Source organism: Myodes glareolus, chromosome 18 (genome assembly GCF_982192425.1).
Source record: "Myodes glareolus chromosome 18, mMyoGla1.1, whole genome shotgun sequence".
Lineage (NCBI taxonomy): Eukaryota > Metazoa > Chordata > Mammalia > Rodentia > Cricetidae > Myodes > Myodes glareolus.
Window position 1 is genome coordinate 38,247,201 of NC_142043.1, and position 18,121 is coordinate 38,265,321.

Genomic DNA, 18,121 nt, shown 5'->3' on the forward strand with positions numbered 1-18,121 from the left:
GCGGTGGTCAGTTTCACACGAGGACACCAGCAACGTGCGCCTGTGTGAGTGGACATCGCTAGGGGTTTCAGGTGGCTGTGGTTTACAATGGTGAACGTATATGCCAGAAGTGTGGACTCCATCTTTTTTTTTTTTTTTGCCTATTTCAAAGCTTCCACGATGTCCCCTATCCAGTGTTCACCCATCCCTGATGGACGCAGGGGGATGGACACTCCCTGTGAGACAGTAGCTGACTTGCCTATAGTAAGGTTGGTCAACGATGCCCAACCTTCTAAGCCTTGTGAAAGCTAGTCTACATGAGGAGGGGAGACTGCTGGTGTGGATGCTTTGACTTTGAGTGACAGGCCGGGAGCTGGAATGACGTCCTCAGACCCGCGCATTCTTCTGGGCTCACACATTGGTCGTACTCCACTTCTTTGCCGGGATGAGTGTTAGCATCAAGCTTGGACCTCATTAGAAGGGAGTGCCTCATTAAAAATGGGTGTCACCCACACGGTAACTTCTAGCAGCCATCCTCCCAAGAGCTACAGGGTGTTTGCAAACTGATGTAGAAAATGGCTTGCCTTCTCCTTGCTCGGTCTGTGTAGGGTGAGGACACCTGGCAGCCGGTGGGGCAAGGCTGACTCTGACCGCCTAATGCATCGGCTGTAGGAGTGGAGACTCAGTCTGCCGCGTTAGCTGTCACCAGTGGGACTAAACACCCGATGGAGGCAGCCTAAGGGAGGGAAGGCTTGGCCTACAGTTTCAGAGGGCTCAGCCAACCACGGTAGGGAAGGGATGGTGGACCTAAGCCGTCCACACCAGAGAACACAGACTGCCTTGTCCCCTCTACTCCGTGGTGGGAGACAGCAGACCCTTTTCGAGTTGGATCATCCTTCCTCAGGTACTTTACTCTAGAAATGTCTTCACAGACACACCTGGAGGTGCACCTCACCGGTCTGCTAGGAGATTCTAAACCCACAAAAGTTGACACGCTATCTGCTCGGTGCCCATGAAAATGCCTTGAACATTGCAGGCGGGTGTGGGAGGGAGAAAAACCTGTTCAATGAATGATTCATCCCAGGAAACCGCCAAAACAAACAAACAAACAAACAAACAAACAAACAAACAAAAAACCAGTTCCCTCCCCACAACTCCTGTATGCATCATCCCTCACTGGCATGGCTGGCCTCGACAGAGGAAATCCAAGTCTTGAGCAGGAAATCTGCTGCGGCACTTCCTTCTGTCATTGCACGCGGTGGTGGTTTTAGCGGTGGCTGTTCCTAACAGTTAAAAAAGGGCTTCAAAGCACATGTTTCCCCTCCAGCTCTGAGCACTTTTCTCAAAAATGTCACAATTTATGACTCAAAAACAGGGATAGTTTCCCCGTGTGTTCAGCTGTGACGGATGAGAATGTCCCACTGTCCGGTTATTCGATGGACAGTCAGTCACCTTGCCACCGACGAACAGATAACCATGTTTTTTTGTGTCTGTGGTGCACATTGTACAAAATGTTAAGGCAAAGAGGAATAGATTCTACACAGCAACATTAATATTTATACTACCGTAACATTCTTTTTATTTATTGTTTACCTTATCATTTATTATTATTTAATAAATAATAAGACATTATTTATTGTATATGGTTATTATTTCTTTACTTGCTTTTCAGTGCCAGGGCTTGAATGCAGGGCCTCACACACGTCAAGCAAGCGCTGTCTCATGGAGTCCGCCCCCACCTCAGTGCTCTCTCGACCCCTTAAACAGGTCTCCGAGTCTTGGACTTACCAAAACTGTCTCTGTGGCTCAGGGTCATGGCTTTGCTCACAGCGGTGAGAAGGAAATTCCATCTTAGCTGGAAGCTGGAGGCCAGCTTGACAAATTCCTCTTTGCTTTTACTTGGCTATTATTTGTATGTATGAGAGAAAAAAAAATATTGGTGTCTGCAACAAGATTTAAAAAAAAATATCCAAAACACACCACCACCACCAAACCCCATGTTTCCAAACACACATATTTGTCATTTTAAAAGGAAACATTTTAAAAGGAGAAGGCCAAAGAGCGTGACAGAGACGGCCTGAGTAAGAGCAGAGGCAGACTTGGTGTGAGGGCTTTGCCTTGTCTTATTGGGTTTTGTTTTGTAATGTTTGGTGTTGCCCTTGGAGGCCTGCTCTTTTTTGAAGGGAGATGGAGGTGGGTAGATGGGAGTGGGGTGAAGGGAAGGTGGGGGATGGAGGGAGGGGAAACTGTGGTTGGGATGTACTATATGACAGAAGCATTTGTTTTCAATAATAATAATAAAAAAGAACCAGAGGCAAGGGAAGCAGCGGGCCTATTTCTAGTCTTGTAAGAAAGACATTGTGTCCACTTTTGCTGTTCATCCTGATCCCGCAGTTGGACCTACAGACACTTGATGGATCCTTATGTTAGACTTAGAGTTGGGCTCAGGAGACAGCTGTTGATAAAGTGCTTGTCTCATAAACAGGAAGACCTGAGTTCGGTCCCCGGAGTACACATGACAAAGGAGAGTCCAGTCAGTCTAGCCTATTGATGAGCCCTTAGCCAGTGAAGGACCCTGTCTCAAAGAATTGCCAGGGAAAGCCAGGACCGGACAGCAGCAGCAGAACGAAAGAGAACCTGCCTCAAACACAAGATAGAAGGAGAACCAACGCCTAGAAAGTTGACCTCTGACCTCTTCATACAGGCTGCATACTCACCTGCCACCCCACCCCCAATCACCCGTAAAATCTTTACAGTGCTTTCAGGGAAGTGCGGGGGGGGGGGGGCGACTCTTTCTCAAGAAAAGAAAAGGGGTGGACAGTGTCTGGGCACAGGACCAGTGTTGTCCTTTGGCCCGCACACATGTAAACACTGCCACATCCACAAACAAGTTTGAAGTCTGACATTTCTGCTTCTGTCTGTCTCCCTTCCACTGAGTCATTTTTGAGGAAGTCCCCCTTGATTCCAGAAGCAACATGTGAGGTGGATAAGCCTCTTGTGACAAGACTATGTCTCTTCCCACAGACAGGAGCAATCTTCTTATGACTGGCACAGCCCAGCCTGACTAAGCCTGATCAAACCACAGTTGAATCAAGGCTGAATAATCATGCCCACTTCTTAGCCATCTCCTCACATCCTGACCCCACGTCCTGACCCCGCATCCTGACCCCACATCCTCACCCCACCTCCTCACCCCGCATCCTCACCCCACACCCTCACCCCGCATCCTGACCCCGCATCCTGACCCCGCATCCTCACCCCGCATCCTCACCCCACACCCTCACCCCGCATCCTGACCCCGCATCCTGACCCTGCATCCTGACCCCACGTCCTCACCCCACATCCTCACCCCACATCCCTACCCCCACATTTTACCCCATCCAGTTCTGCCCTTTCCATATACAATTTAGAAATGCATGTTGACAATCCAAAAATTAGTCTGAGGAGGCTGGTTCCCTCTCTCTCTCTCTCTCTCTCTCTCTCTCTCTCTCTCTCTCTCTGTCTCTCTCTCTCTTTCTCTGTGTGTGTGTGTGTGTGTGCATTTGCATGTGCTCGCGCACGTGCGTGCACTGCCTGTGGAGGTCCGTAGGTGGCACTGGATTCGTTGGCCCTGGAGTTACAGGTATGAGCTTTCCCCTGTGGGTTCTAGGAGCTGAACTTTGAGTCCTCAGGAAGAGCAGCAAGTGCTCTTAACCACTGAGCATCCCTTTAGACCCTACTTTTCCCGTTTGTTTTGTGGTATGAGTGACCAGACCTGATTTGTTGGGGTCACTGGGGTCAGGTCACCAGTCTAGGACTCTAGCAATCAGCTTGCTTCATTTCCTTTGGGTATGGGTCTGAGGTAGAGCCCTTCGAAGTAGGTGGAGAGAAGCAGGGAGGTAGGAAATCAACCTATTTCATTTTCAGTCCCCATACAATTTTTAAAGCGAGGTCAGTTGTGAAGTACATTGAGTAAACTTTACGGGGGGGGGGGGGCATTGATTTGAACTGAGTTCTTGTACCGAGTCCCAACAGGTCCACATGGATTCACTCAGACTAATGCTCTGTCACCAAAAGAAAACTAAGGCCTTTATTTGACCCAAGAAATCAGGACAGAGGGGTGGGCAGAGGAGAGGGGAAGATTAGGAAGGAGGGGAAGGAAGGAGTGGGGTCTAGCCAAGGTCTCAGGCCATAATACGTGGCATGATATGACTTTGTTGAACCTTAGCAGCCCATTGACTTTTCGTCCCTATTTCTTCCCTTCTTTAGCTTTTCCTGTCTACAAACACTGCTGATGTGACAGGGGTGTCCTTTCTGGCTTTGGGGGTTGCTCAGTGCAGGAACCATTCTTTGCTGAAATTAGCTTTGCTCAATTCACTTTCTTTAGCAGGTACCACAAAGAAATGCTGTGGAGAAGTACCACTGGTGCTTCCTGTAAACCAGCTCTTCTGCACGCCATGTCTAACTGACAGGGGGCACAGAACCCACAGCACTAGAGCGTGGGGGCGCCAGTGTGGGAAACAGCTCTGGTTGCTAGGGGTGAGTCCCTGCCTTTGCATTCACAGAACTCCGGTCAGCTCTGGTCACTAGGGGTGTGAGTCCCTGCCTTTGCACTCACAGAACTCTGGTCATTTGATGACTGAGGTGGCTGGCACTAACCTGGATGCCAATCGGACGCTGCCACACGTGACTATGATGTTCTCTGTGGAAGACTAGGAGCAGCATTTGGTCACACGGGCACTACAACCATGGAATGCTGCGAGTTTTAAGTGTGTATAATCTATGAGTGTCCTCAAGCCCTGTCTAAGTGCCCGTGCGTGAGTGGCAACTGTATGCCTTTGAAGAAGAGAGGGAAAGTTTGGTTGGAGACAGGGAAATGTCTTTTCTTCTTACTGCCCCCTCGGAAAACCTGCACAGGTCAAAGGGCTTCTCTGAGCCTCGTCATCTTTCTTATCATGTTTCTCACCTCTGAGGGGCTCCCACTAGTGATCAAGAGGGTGGAGTGAGGGTGAGGTTGAAGGACACTGGGACTGCAAAACCACGGGAGTACATTTGTTTGTTTATTTGTTTATTTATCTATTTTTGAGGTAACCCTGAAGCCCAGCCTCAAGTTTGGTGATGCATTTCTGGTCTTCCCGCCTCCATCTCTGAAGGCCAGATGCACCACTGGGGGCTAGGATTACAGGGGTGCATCACTGTGTATATACCTCTGAAGGCCAAGATTATAGGGGTGCATCACCGAAGGCCGGGATTACAGGGGTGCATCACTGTGTACACACCTTTGAGGGCCGGGATTACAGAGGTGTGTCTCTGTGTATATCTCTGAAGGTCAAGATTACAGGGGTGCACTCCTGGAGGCTGAGATTACAGGGGCACATCTCTGTGTATAGTTTTTATGAGATGCTGGGGATTAGACATCATCTATGCTAGGCAAGAACTCTACCAGCTGAGCCACATCCTCAGTTCACAGGGATGGGGTGAGCTCTGGGTGGCCAGAAGCACCAGTGAACGTTTGTCCCACCACCATCGCTCCAAGGCACTTCTTATTTCTACACTTAAAAGGATTCTTGGGTCCAAACTGAGTAAGACGAGAACAAAGTTGGGCATTTTCGTCGCTAGCATCCCGCCAGATGCTGACAACCGAGGCCATTAGTCACCTCTGACAGGCCTAAGGCTCTGCACTGACTGTTTGATTGACAATCATCTGTATTTTTTTTTAAAATCAGCTAGACTATTTTATAATAACAAGCCCTTCCAGGACATGCTCTCCAAAAGCACCATTTTCTTAACACGCCTCATTGGTGAAGACTGCAGAGAGGGTGCTGAAGATGGGCAACACGTGGGGTCAGGTGATGTCATGTGATTTGCACTGTGAGCAGGTCAGCAGCCTGGCTGCTTAGAGGCAGGACTGGCATGAAAGATTCCTTGGTTCAAGATGGAGTCTGAGTGACTATGCAGACACAGGGTAGACCCTCAGAAGCCTGCGTCCTTGACAAGGAACAGCCCTTCAGCTGTCCAGTCCATCACTTTCTAGTAGAGAATCTGGAATTATTATCACCCCTTTTTGTTTTTTTACACTGGCTATGCAGCACAGGCTAGTCCTGAATTCATAATGTTCCAGCCTCAGTTTCTTAGTCTTAGGTGTGCGCCCTCCTCACATAGCTTGGGGGTGATTATCTTTTAAGAAGCCAAGAATGAGAGGAATCATTGGAAAGAGCTTCTGGGCTCTTAGGCATTTTTCTGGCTCATCTCTTGGAGATGCAGATGCTGGCCAGGGCTACCAAGAAGGCTGGGAAGTGCTGGTAGGAGAATGCCTGAAGCCCTTTTCCAGGCCTCAGGCCCCAGGGCCTTGGATCTGGCCTACAGGTCTATGCTAGGGTTCTCTTCCCCGAAACTTTGTCCCTCTCACTCAGCTGATATTTAGGCTATGCACCCTTCACTCGTCACTTCAAGTCCCTTGAAGGCGAGTCCTGGATTCCATCTACGTTCAGATCCAAAGCCCTGAGCTGCCCCGCTCAATAGGGACCACAGGCACGCGTGTGCACAGAGGTGCACAGAGGTGCGCGATAGCGCCTCTCGAGTATTCGTGGCTTTTCGTGGCTCGCTGTTCACTTGGATGGTGATGGAAGTTAAGCCCAGAACCGCAGTGAAAGGAATCCCAAGAGGCCCACATGCCAGAAGTAGCTATCCACTCACACTCATTGACCACCCGTCTGTGTATGCGCATGTGTGCATGCATGCGTGCGTGTGTGTACATATGTGTGTGTGGTCCTGGGAGTGGAAACCTCAGCTTCACACATGCTAAGCAGTTCTGTGCCTACGCACACCCCCTGACCTATACACAGTTGCAGCCCCCTTTCAGCTCTTCCTTTCTTCTTCTTTTTGTTTTGTTTGTGTTGCTGTTGTTTGAGATAGGGTCTCTCTATGCAGTCCTAGCTGTTCTGGAGCTTGCTATGGACTCATAGAGATCCTCCTGCCTCTTCCTCTAGAATTCTGGGATTAAATTAAATTAAAGACACCATGCCCAGCCTTTGAGGTTCTTCAAACCACTTTACTGGGACATGTCTGTAAAACACCCAGATGGACACTGCTATTCCCAGGGAAGACCCTTCCTCCTCAGCAGTCCACTTGATGCGCATGCCCTCACCCCTCACTCTCTCTTTCTTTTCTTTTAAAATATATTTATTTATTATGCATACAATATTCTGTCTGTGTGTATGTCTGTAGACCAGAAGAGGGCACCAGACCTTATTACAAATGGTTGTGAGCCACCATGTGGTTGCCAGGAATTGAACTCAGGACCTTTGGAAGAGCAGGCAGTGCTCTTAACCACTGAGCCATCTCTCCAGCCCTCATTCTCTCTTTCTAAGGTTTATGTGTACACCTAACTCCACTCATCTGTAGACACATCCCTATTCTAACAGACTCCTGTGTACCCAAACACATGTACACGCACAACCATGTACCTTACTCCTCCCATCTTGCACTTCTACTCACATGTATGCTACCCCATGTTCACTTAAATACAGTACACACACACACACACACACACACTCATGCACGCATGCACGTGTGTGCGTGCGTGCGTGCGTGCATGCGAATGCACAACATGGCATGCCATCTCCCAATTCTGTGCCTTGTTAGAGAGTTAGAGAGGCCAAGTCCCTGTCATAACACCCATACTACACCAACCCACTTGTGACCATCAGAGAACTTCTTTCTCATGCCCTCAGGACAGACAGTACTTCAAAGGGACTCTCCCAAGGCCTGTGCTCTTTGGAAACAAAGACTGAATTCTGAGCCCAGCTTCCCACCTCCAAGGCCATCAAGGCCAGAGTCATACAGGTAAGTGCTGGGTATTAGAGGCTATAATTTAGCTGGAAGGATCAACACCCTCCTGTCCTGTAAGAATTCAGAGTTTTCTACCTGGAAGACGAGCGCTTGGAGGCTTGAAGAGACACAGTTCAGGAGTTCAGCAAGATCCGTTGAGGTTTCCAGCAAAGAAATCAGACAGCCCAAGCCTGCAAGGGCACAGAGTGGAATAAACCAAAGATTGCATGAACTAGGTACTCATGCCCCAGTAACCCAGGGGCCAGACCCAAAGAACAGTCCAGAGGGAATTCCTGGGACTCATCTTGATCGCAAAGGATCACCCCAGTCATTTCTGGGGCCACCTTGTTGGTAATCGTAGTCTTATCTCTGCCATTTGGTGCAATGGAAAGGCATGTTTGGAGACAATAGCTCTACCTTGCAATTACACCGAGTCTGGGCTTCAGATGAGCTCACTGCACAGTGCAGACATGACCTCACCTATCCTTGACAGTTTCACAAATGAGCTAGTTTATTAGTGTCACTTAAATGATGGGGGCATCAAAGGCAGTCAGTGCCTTGCCTGGGGTTATGTACTGTGTGTGACGTCAGGTCTGGGTGTCCCAGGTAGCATAGGAGGAGGAAGAACTCCCCTTCCTTCCTGGGGGCAGCTGCCCAGCAAGGGTTTAGGAAAGCAGCAGGGTGCCGTGCCCCTGGATTTCAGAAACACGGGGCCTTCAGGTACCAAAAGTAACTAGCAAAGTGCTGACTGAACGCTGCAGCCTCTCGGAGGGACACAGAGGGATGCTAGTAGACACACATGTGCCCTAGGCAGGCCAAGAGGAAGTTTGTAGGCGTCTGGGGCCCCTGTGTCTTCATTGGGCTCTATGGATGGGCTGGAGCTAGGGACAAGAACAGTGTATGGATGCCCAGTTGGGTTTCCTGGGGAAGCCGGTGCCCTTGGAGGGAGACTTTTAAGCCTCTCACTATTGGGAATTGATGCCCAGAGCTCTGAAGCTTGCTGAGATAAGGGAACTGGGGCATGCCAGGGGCATCTAGATTGGAGACAGCCAGGGTCTTAGGGACACAGGACTTATGTGACAAGTGAAAGAGGGTTGACAAATACTATTACCCAAAGCATAGATTATTCCAGTGGCTTAATAACTGGCATAGCCTTGGCAAGGCCACCTCTACTTCTAGGTCAAAGAAAAGACTATTTTACAGGCGGCTTATGTGTTACTGAATCCACACATCCATTGGGTCACAGAAACCGAAGTGCTGCTATGTGGCAGGGGCCCTCTGGGTGGCCCAGTATGAGCACAGCTGACATCGGAAGGCGCTTGCATCTTTGCAGGTGGCTTCAGTCACAGTGGAGAGGGCTGGGGAGGGGGTTAAGCGTTCAGAGGGAGAAGCTACTAGATCTTCCTGGGGTATTCTGACTGGAAGTGGAGCTTGGCACCCGTTGCCACCTTCTGGTAACTACCAACTCCTCTCCTGAAAGGTCCTCTGGGAAGGTTCCAATCACTCTATCTGTTCCTGCCCCACCCCCACCCCCCAAACTCAGTGGGTCACCAGCAATTAGCTGGGCCTCTTTGTAGAAAATGAATTTCCCTTTCTTGGAAAAGGATTATAGTTCTCGAATGTCAAGACGGGAGGAATCTGGCGCGCTGTATGGGTTGTTTGTGGAGTAGTGCCATGGTGAGCAGCCGGACCCCTACACCCCGCATTGTTAGAATTCTATCAGGCTAACATCAGATCAACAGGGCTTGGTAAGGCACGGAGCTGACTCCACCCCATCACACAGGATGGATTAGTGTGCATACAAGACAGATGCCGAATGACCCACCCTGTTCCCCTGAGGAGGGTATCTGGATAGAAACGCTGTCAAGCAGCAACACTGAGGCTTCATCTCACTGCGTCCTCTCTCCCCAAACATGCATTGGCACTGACACCCTGTCTGGCCCTCAGGAAGGCCCTGGGAGCAGATGCCATAGGGGATTTCCTGGGTTTCCTGTCGCCCCCTACAGGAAGACATGCGTTGAGCATGGTATGTAACTCTTGCTCAGCTGTCCAGGGATCTTCCTAGCGGTGGCTATGCCAGCCCCAAAGGGAGAGTGCTGTGAGGGAAGGTTACATTTCATCTCCGTGTGACTCTCCAGATCCTCTTCATGGCCCGAGTCACCTGCCAGGACCTTCTTCGAAATATCCAAAGTGCCTTCGCTGATGATGGCCCGCAGATCTGACTTCAGGAGGCCGACTCGCCTGTTATTCTTCAGGACCATCTTCATTGTCTAAGGATGCAGAGGGAGGATAAGGATTACCTCGTGTGGTGGTACTGTGGCTCATCCCCCTGGACATCCCAGAGCTTCCTATTGCTGTTGAGGGGAAGGAAAAGTGGCTGTGGGTACATCCATCAACACCAAATCTCAAATGGCATGAAATGTTCAGACTGTGTGCCTTCTAGCTCCCGAAGCCAGACCTGCCAAACTTCCTCTTCCTTAGCACCCTACTCAGGCCCAAGACCCTAGAAAAGAATCTGGAGGGAAATTGATGAGTATCTTATAATGTTGCCCTTGATACTAAGCATATGGCAGTGGGGTTTCGGAAGCCTGCCTTCTCTCCCTCTCCCTTGCTCTGGGCATCCAAGGAGTCACTTTGTCTCTGCGATGCATTCCCAGCCCTGTTTCTGTGCCTCCTGCTGGGAAGCTTCCAATAGAAATGCAACCTTTAAGAGCTGATTTGCTGAATTATCAGGCGGGAACTACAGAAACCTTTGCCTTTCATGACTTCATAGTATAGGTGCTGGCCAGTCTTCAACTGCACCAATCTGCATTTCCCAGAGGAGGGAGCCGCATTAGGCTGCTTAGAATATTCAGTAAATATCCTCACGGGGGGGGGGGGGGGGACAAGAGCAGAGATCAGGCTCGGTGCAGGGCTCACTTCGGAACCCAAACGCGCCCCCTGACGGGGATGAAATCAAGGGCCCACTACATAGTCATTGCCAGACAGACCCGTGAATGTGTATGCACTCCAGACTAAGGAGTGCCTGAGGACCAGCTCCGAACCCAGGGAGGGCTGCGTGCTAGATGAATGGACTGGTTAACAGAGGACCCGGTGAGTTCCTCTCCAGCTCAGAAGGACTTGGGGCATAGCGCTGGTGTCCGAGCTGTCTCCTGGTCTGCTCTCTGAAGGATTTCAGGCTCACATCCAGGGTCCCTTGGCATCAGTGCGGGGTTGGTTTCTACATGCTCTGTATGCCAAGGTACAGAGAGAGCTGAGGTGACTGGAATCTCCCAGTGCAAGGGCCAGGGTGAGCTTCTTGACGAGCACCATGAGACCTGAGGGCCTCCCTAGACAGTGGCCAGTGGGCTTTCCTGTCTACCTGTTGCTTGTGGGTGGGCTGGGATGGATGCCAAGGTTTGTGGGTGCTCGAGCCCCTTATAGATGCAGTGTTTGTGCACGGTCCATACGGTCTTCCATACAGCTGAGACCATCACTAGGGCGCTCGGAGCACCTGATACGGTAAATGCTGTGTGGCGGGGGATTGCAGCAGGCAGGCACGATGATGAGGAATGTCTGTCCACACTCAGTGCAGACACGACCGTCAAAGGCCTTTGAATCATTTTCAGGCTGAGGTGAGTTGAGCCTATGGGGAGAAACCTACAGATTCACTAGACTCGGGCTGCATCGCCAGCCTCTAGTGTGTACGCCATCAACATAACCGCCACAGACGCCAAAGGCTCAGAGCCGAGGAGACTGGAGCCCCAAACACACAGGGTCCAGAGGGTTGCATATAGAGGGGGAGGGGTTTGTCTGCCTGCCCATCTGTTCATCATAGGGTCTACTGTGCTGCCTTTAACCTTTCACCTCTCACCTTTCACCTCTGACACCAGCTGGCCCAGGTCGGCACCCCCGGGACATCCCTCCCATGTCTGTTAAATGCTGCTCTGCTTTCTCTCTTGTGCAGAGATTAGAGGTATTGGAGCCTTCCAGTGCCAGGGGCAGGGTGGGCTTCTCGCATTGCACCACAGGACCTGAGGGCCTCCCCAGCCAGTGGCCAACAGACTCCCAGATTCCCCTATCTGCCTATGGTTGGGATGAAATGGCCTCCCTCCTGCAGGCAGGGACCCCCTGCTCTCAGGGAAGATATGGAGCTTCACCGTGTGCCTTAGGAAGACGCAGGGAGGTTGAGCTGGGTGTACCTTTGCCATGTTGGAAAGGTATGTCTTTCTCCTGAGTCTTTTGACGAATCCGGTGACTTCTGTGAAGAATAATACACAGGGCCGTTACTCCTTCTGTACATTCTAGCTCCTCTGGGCAGGCGAGGGAGGCACCCATGGCTAAGCAGAAGAGCTGGGCTGCCCGAGTCTGGGCCTCCTCACCCATCTGCTGGGCCTTTCCCCAAAGGCTGAGGGAGTCTGGGAGCCATGCATGGCCAATAGAGGCCCGCTGGCAGAGACTTGTATAATCCTAGCTTCTGGATTGGGTTGCTACGGGGTGGTTTGTGTTCCCCCTTATCCACACGGTGAAGCATCGCTCCACAGCGATGATACTGAGAAGAGGTGCCTCTGTGAGCAAATTAGTCATGAACGTGGAAATTTCCCAAAGGGGATTGGTGCTTTTAAGAAAGAACTCAGGTAAATTCCTCACCTCTTCCCCAGGGTGAAGGCAAAGCAGACGGACTGTCTATGAACCAGAAAACAGGTCCTGACTAGATCAGATCTGCCATCGCCCTCACCCTGGACCTCCAGCCTGTACAGCATCCCTTCCTCACAAACAGCTGAGGAGCAACTCTTAGCTGTCGCATGATGGGGCATGATGCATTATAGCAATCTGAGCTAAATAAGACAGGCATTCTGAGGAGTCTAGAATTTTCACCAAGATCTCCAAATACCCCAACTATCTCATATCTTTGGAAAAACTATTAAAGGAAAGGATGGGAGGGAAAAGCTGTGTGTGTGTGTGGGGGGGGACGAGGCTGTCTGTGTGTGGGGGAGAGGCTGTGTGTGTGGGGAGAGGTTGTGTGTGGAGGGGGAGAGACTGTGAAGAGGGGAGAGGCTGTGTGTGTGTGTGAGGCTGTGTGGGGGGAGGCTGTGTGTGTGGAGGGAGAGAAGCTGTTTGTGTGTGGGGGAAAGGCTGTGTGTGTGTGCGAGGCTGTGTGTGGGGAGGCTGTGTGTGTGGGGGGAGAGGCTGTCTGGAGCGGGCGAGAGGTTATGGGGGGAGGCTCTGAGGGGTTGTGGGCGGTTGCTTACTCTTTCCCCTCTCCTCCTGAATGAACTTGGCTATCCATTTGACAGCTACTGAGGAGAACATTTCCAGGCAGTGTTTGCTGTGGGTGGCTTAGCCCAGGAAGCCATCAGAACCACTGATGACAAAATCACCCAGGCAGACGGGGCTCTGCATCCATTCCTTGGGCCAGGGGCCAGGGGTTACTGTGTACGACCCACCAGTGGATGGAGCTGCCCTTGTGGCAACATTCAACTCTTCGTCTCGCAGAATCTGGGTTTTGTGTGGCACCCTACCTTTGAGTTTGGAGATCTGTAAGATGGCTGGAAACCCTTCCAGAGCACTGAGAAGCCACAGTTTGAATCTCTTACTGAACAGCCGGACAGATTTCAGGTACTGGATACTAAGGTCCTCCAGGAAGTCGGGGAGGAGCGTGTCCTCCAGGCCCTGCAGGGAAGAATCAAACAGCCTGACCCGGCCTGCTGCCGCAGGTGCTGCCAGCAACTGACACAGGGACCCAGCAGGTCATGGTAGGTCTGAGGGAGGTCACTGATGACCTAATGCAGCCACTGTTTTTTGTACAGGACATCCTGGCACCATTGTGTGCCAGAACTGAAATCTGGATTTCCAAATATTGATACCGGAATCTTTTTTTTTTTTCTTTCTGATCCTGCAGATGGATTGTGCATACCAGGCAAATACTAGCCACCGAGATCCACTCTAGCCCCTGATTCAACTAAAGCAAGCAAAAACCCAGAGCCAAACCAAATCAAACAAGAAAGCAGCCAGCACTCTGGTTAACACCAGGAGGGTCAGAATCTACACGTTTAAGGGCAGGGTCAGCTTCTTTCATCCTTCTGTGGCGAAAAGCTAGAAGCTCCAGATCTTGAAAGCCTGAAAGGTGAGATTTGTGATGAGCAAGACAAGATCACCACAGAAACAATGCCTGTCTGACCTTCAAAACCCAGGGGCTGCTCCAGAGACGGGAGCGACAGAGCAAGGCAAGCCCCCAGACCATGAGTAACCAACCATGGCTCTGCATTCAAAAACATCTTTTCTTCTCTGAAATTTTATTTGTTTCTATTTTATGTGCACCAGTGTTTCCCTGAAGGCACATCTGTGCACATGTGTGCAGTGCCCGATGAGGCTAGAAGAGGCTTTGGATCCCCTGGAACTGGGGTGACAGAAGGTTGTGAGCTGCCATGTGGGTGCTAGGAACCAATCCCTTGGAAGAGCACTCAGTGCTCTTAACCTCTGAGTCACTTCCCCCGTGACTGCCCTGGAAAATGTCCTTCTAAAAGACTGGCCTGGGAACATCTATAATCCCAGGACCAGAGACTGAGGCAGGAGGATTGTGAGTTCAAAGTCAGCTTTGACTGCATAGGAGGATCCTGTATCTAGGAAACAAACAAACAAGCAAACAAGATAATAATAAATAGAACATCTTTGGTTGGGAAGTCCAGAGATGGAAACTGGCTAAATTCTGAATTATGGGTCATTGTTTTCTTTGTGTGAGGAAATTAAAAAAAAACACAAAAGGCCCTGGTTCATCATGTACTGGTCTGTGTGTGTACTGGGGTGTTTTTCTGGGCCAGTGTGTGTACTGGGGTGTGCTTTTCTGGGCCGGTGTGTGTACTGGGGTGTGCTGTCCTGGGCCGGTGTGTGTACTGGGGTGTGCTTTTCTGGGCCGGTGTGTGTACTGGGGTGTGCTGTCCTGGGCTGGTGTGTGTACTGGGGTGTGCTGTCCTGGGCTGGTGTGTGTACTGGGGTGTGCTATTCTGAGCTGGTGTGTGTACTGGGGTGTGCTGTCCTGGGCTGGTGTGTGTACTGGGGGGTGCTGTCCTGGGCTGGTGTGTGTACTGGGGTGTGCTGTCCTGGGCTGGTGTGTGTACTGGGGTGTGCTGTCCTGGGCTGGTGTGTGTACTGGGCTGTGCTGTCCTGGGCTGGTGTGTGTACTGGGGGTATGCTGTCCTGGGCTGGTGTGTGTACTGGGGTGTGCTGTCCTGGGCTGGTGTGTGTACCGGAGGTGTGCTGTCCTGGGCTGGTGTGTGTACTGGGCTGTGCTGTCCTGGGCTGGTGTGTGTACTGGGGTGTGCTGTTCTGGGCCGGTATGTGTACTGGAGGTATGCTGTCCTGGGCTGGTGTGTGTACTGGGGTGTGCTGTCCTGGGCTGGTGTGTGTACCGGAGGTGTGCTGTCCTGGGCTGGTGTGTGTACTGGGGTGTGCTGTCCTGGGCTGGTGCGTATTGGGGGTGCTGTTCTCACTCGACCACTGGTGTCTGTTTCTGGCAGGGATGCCCAGGAGGATCAAGGGTCTGCCCACCTTAAACAGTTGCATGTCATAGCATCCAAAGAGCTGGCGCACGTCGGGCAGCGACAGGAGCATGGCGGTGTCTTGCTGCAGAGATTTCCAGAAGGATGTGATTAAATCCTCCACCTAATGTGACGGAAGGCATCATCAGAAAGTCAGGCTGTGCCTTGTGGGCCTCACTCCCATACAGTCAGTGACCCCGCAGGCTAATTGTGCCTTGTGGGCCTCACCCCCATACAGTCAGTGACCCCGCAGGCTAATTGTGCCTTGTGGGCCTCACCCCCATACAGTCAGTGACCCCGCAGGCTAATTGTGCCTTGTGGGCCTCACCCCCATACAGTCAGTGACCCCGTAGGCTGTCAGAGGCCCTGAATGCCTGGCACAGACTTCATCCCAGGGCACACGAGGCTGTGCTATCAGCCTCACCAGCCGTGTTCGGAGACTATTCTATTTCGTGTGCACTGGTGTTTTGCCTGCGTGCGTTTCGGTGTGAAGGCCTCAGATCCCCTGCAGCTGGAGTTACAGACAGTTGAGAGCGACCATGTGGCTGCTGGGAATTGAAGCCGGGTTCTCTGGAAGAGCAGCCAGTGCTCTTAACCACTGAGCCATCTCCCCAGCAGAAACTACTCTTCAGCAACCAAAGCGGGCCTGCCCTGCCTTGGTCTCACACCAGGAAACCTATTTCCTTGAGGGGGCTTCCTAGATGTAACGCTGTTTCTGACCACCAGGGGGCTCCAGTTGCTCATAAGACGAAGGTTGAGCCACTGGGGCCCAATCAAGGGTTGAGAATAAAAGTTCACGGATTGACTGGACGAATCCCTTTGTTCATTTTCCAGCTCAAAAAGAAAAGGGAGGGCCTCGCGCCTCGGGCCTCCCTCTCAGCACCGACTGTGAAGTCAGGGGAGGCAGCACGTTGAGGGGCAAATTGTCAGTTTCCTTCTTTTCCTGTTTTATCCGCCCATTTCCATTTTTTAAAAACTAGATTGGCAGCTGCCAGTCAGTGAAGACTGCCGCCTTTAAAGGTTTGTTATTATGTGTGTGTATGTGCACGTGTCTCTGTGTTAGTATCCACAGATGTGTGTGTAAGCCTGCAGCGTCAGAGGCATTGCATCCCCTGGAGCAGGAGCTGCAGGTGGCTGTGAGCCACCATGCTGGTGCTGGCAACTGGACTCGGTCCCGACGAAAGCAATGAGTGCTCTTAACCACGGAGCCATCTCTCCAGCCCTGAGATTCTTGCCCTGTGGGGTTTATCCAGGCGGAGACATCCTGAGGCAGGACAAAGCCCTCCAAGGACCCCAGGATAGGCTGCCAAGGAAGTGAGAGCCACAGCGAGGACCTTGACTTGGGATCCTATTGACAGGAGACTTCTCCAAAGAGTCAGGAAAATGCTATGTTGGAGGGCGGGGTGTGTGTCTCCATCCACTTATAGCCTGGTTGGTGACTCTTGCTCCAAGGTCCCTGCTCCTGCTCACTGGTGAGCAACATTCACAAGTGTTTCTCTAGTATGTCCCCCACTCCCTGATAACTGTTACTGACCAAGGCTTCACAAGTGTTTCTCCAATATGTCCCCCTCTCCCTGATAACTGTTACTGACCAAGGCTGAACTGTGTCTTTTCTCACATTGAGAACTCCTGTCCAAACACATCCAAAATGGTGACCTTCCCTATTTTCCCACTGGGTTGGAACTTTGGGGAGGGGGGCAGGCAGAAACTTTGCTAGTCCAGCCTCCTCCACCATCTCCTTTAGGTTTGGAGTCTTTCATCGTCATGTCCCGTTGGGGAACATCTTGCTGCCTCTGCCCACAGCACAGGCTCCATCTGGATGCCCTTCTGTCCCCAGGCTCTGACTGCTAAGCCTCTGCTTTTTCTGCTGGCATTGGAAGCAGCATGGCAGCCTGCTTTGGGAGTCCTTTTAGCTTCTGCTCTTCCTCTCTGGGTACCCAGAATATTCTAACATGCAGCCTGCTATGGTTTTTCCTCCTCTAAACTTATGCAGGGGTTTAATGCCATTGTGGAGGATGAAGATATCAGTGTTTAGAGACAGGGCCTGACTTGGATTATAGGAGGTCATTAGGGAAGAGGCCTGTTGACTGGATACTCATGGTTCTATAAGAAGAAGAGAAATCTAGGCGTTCATGCGCACGCACACACGCACACACACACACACACACACACACACACGATCTGCTGTATTGTGCTGAGCTGCCAACAAGAACGCTATCATCAGACCAAGTCCTTAAGACCTTGAACCTTTAAAACTATGACTTTTTTAGTCTTTATAAAGGGGCCCTTCCCAGGTATTTTGTTACAGTAACTGTGATAGTTTGAATGTGGACTATCTCCCAAAGGCCTATAGGTTAAAGGCTTGGTCCTTGGCTGGTAACGCTCTTATCAGGTTAGGCCCAGTAGGCAGTGTCCCAGCCACTGGGGGTGTGTCCTTTAAGAGAACTGTGACACCTGGCTCTCTTCCTTTCTCAAAGTGTCTCGCCAGGGGGAATACTTTGTTCTGATGCTCACTCACTGCCTTCACGTATTCTGCCTCCTCAGAGATGCAAAGTGATGAGGTCAAACAAACACGGACCGAAATTTCCCAAACTACAGGTGAAAAGAAATGCCCCTTCATTGTAAGTTTGTCTCAGGTGTTTTGCTGCAGTTCACAGCAGCCGGCTAACACCGGCAGGAAAAGGTGACCAACAAACAGCTCTAGGGCCCACCAGGCTTATTGGGTAACATTGTTCCTTTCCTTACCGACTCAGACATTTCTCAAGCTTCGGGGAAAATGCCTTCCTAGTCACAGAGATGGAGCCAGTCACAGGACA

At 51.2% G+C, this 18,121-nt stretch overlaps 1 protein-coding gene across 1 annotated transcript in view; it reads right to left on the bottom strand.

The window, feature by feature from the left end:
* Rfx8 (regulatory factor X8) overlaps nucleotides 1–18,121 on the bottom strand; it is a 60,383-nt gene that overhangs the window by 4,557 nt on the left and 37,705 nt on the right. Inside the window, exons 8-13 of the mRNA XM_087897838.1 lie at nucleotides 15,316–15,429; nucleotides 13,290–13,440; nucleotides 11,970–12,028; nucleotides 9,902–10,058; nucleotides 7,885–7,979; nucleotides 1,768–1,882 (exon numbers count right to left, since the gene is read on the bottom strand). Coding sequence (XP_087753964.1) covers nucleotides 1,768–1,882; nucleotides 7,885–7,979; nucleotides 9,902–10,058; nucleotides 11,970–12,028; nucleotides 13,290–13,440; nucleotides 15,316–15,429 — 691 coding nt within the window. The remainder of the gene's footprint in view (nucleotides 1–1,767; nucleotides 1,883–7,884; nucleotides 7,980–9,901; nucleotides 10,059–11,969; nucleotides 12,029–13,289; nucleotides 13,441–15,315; nucleotides 15,430–18,121) is intronic.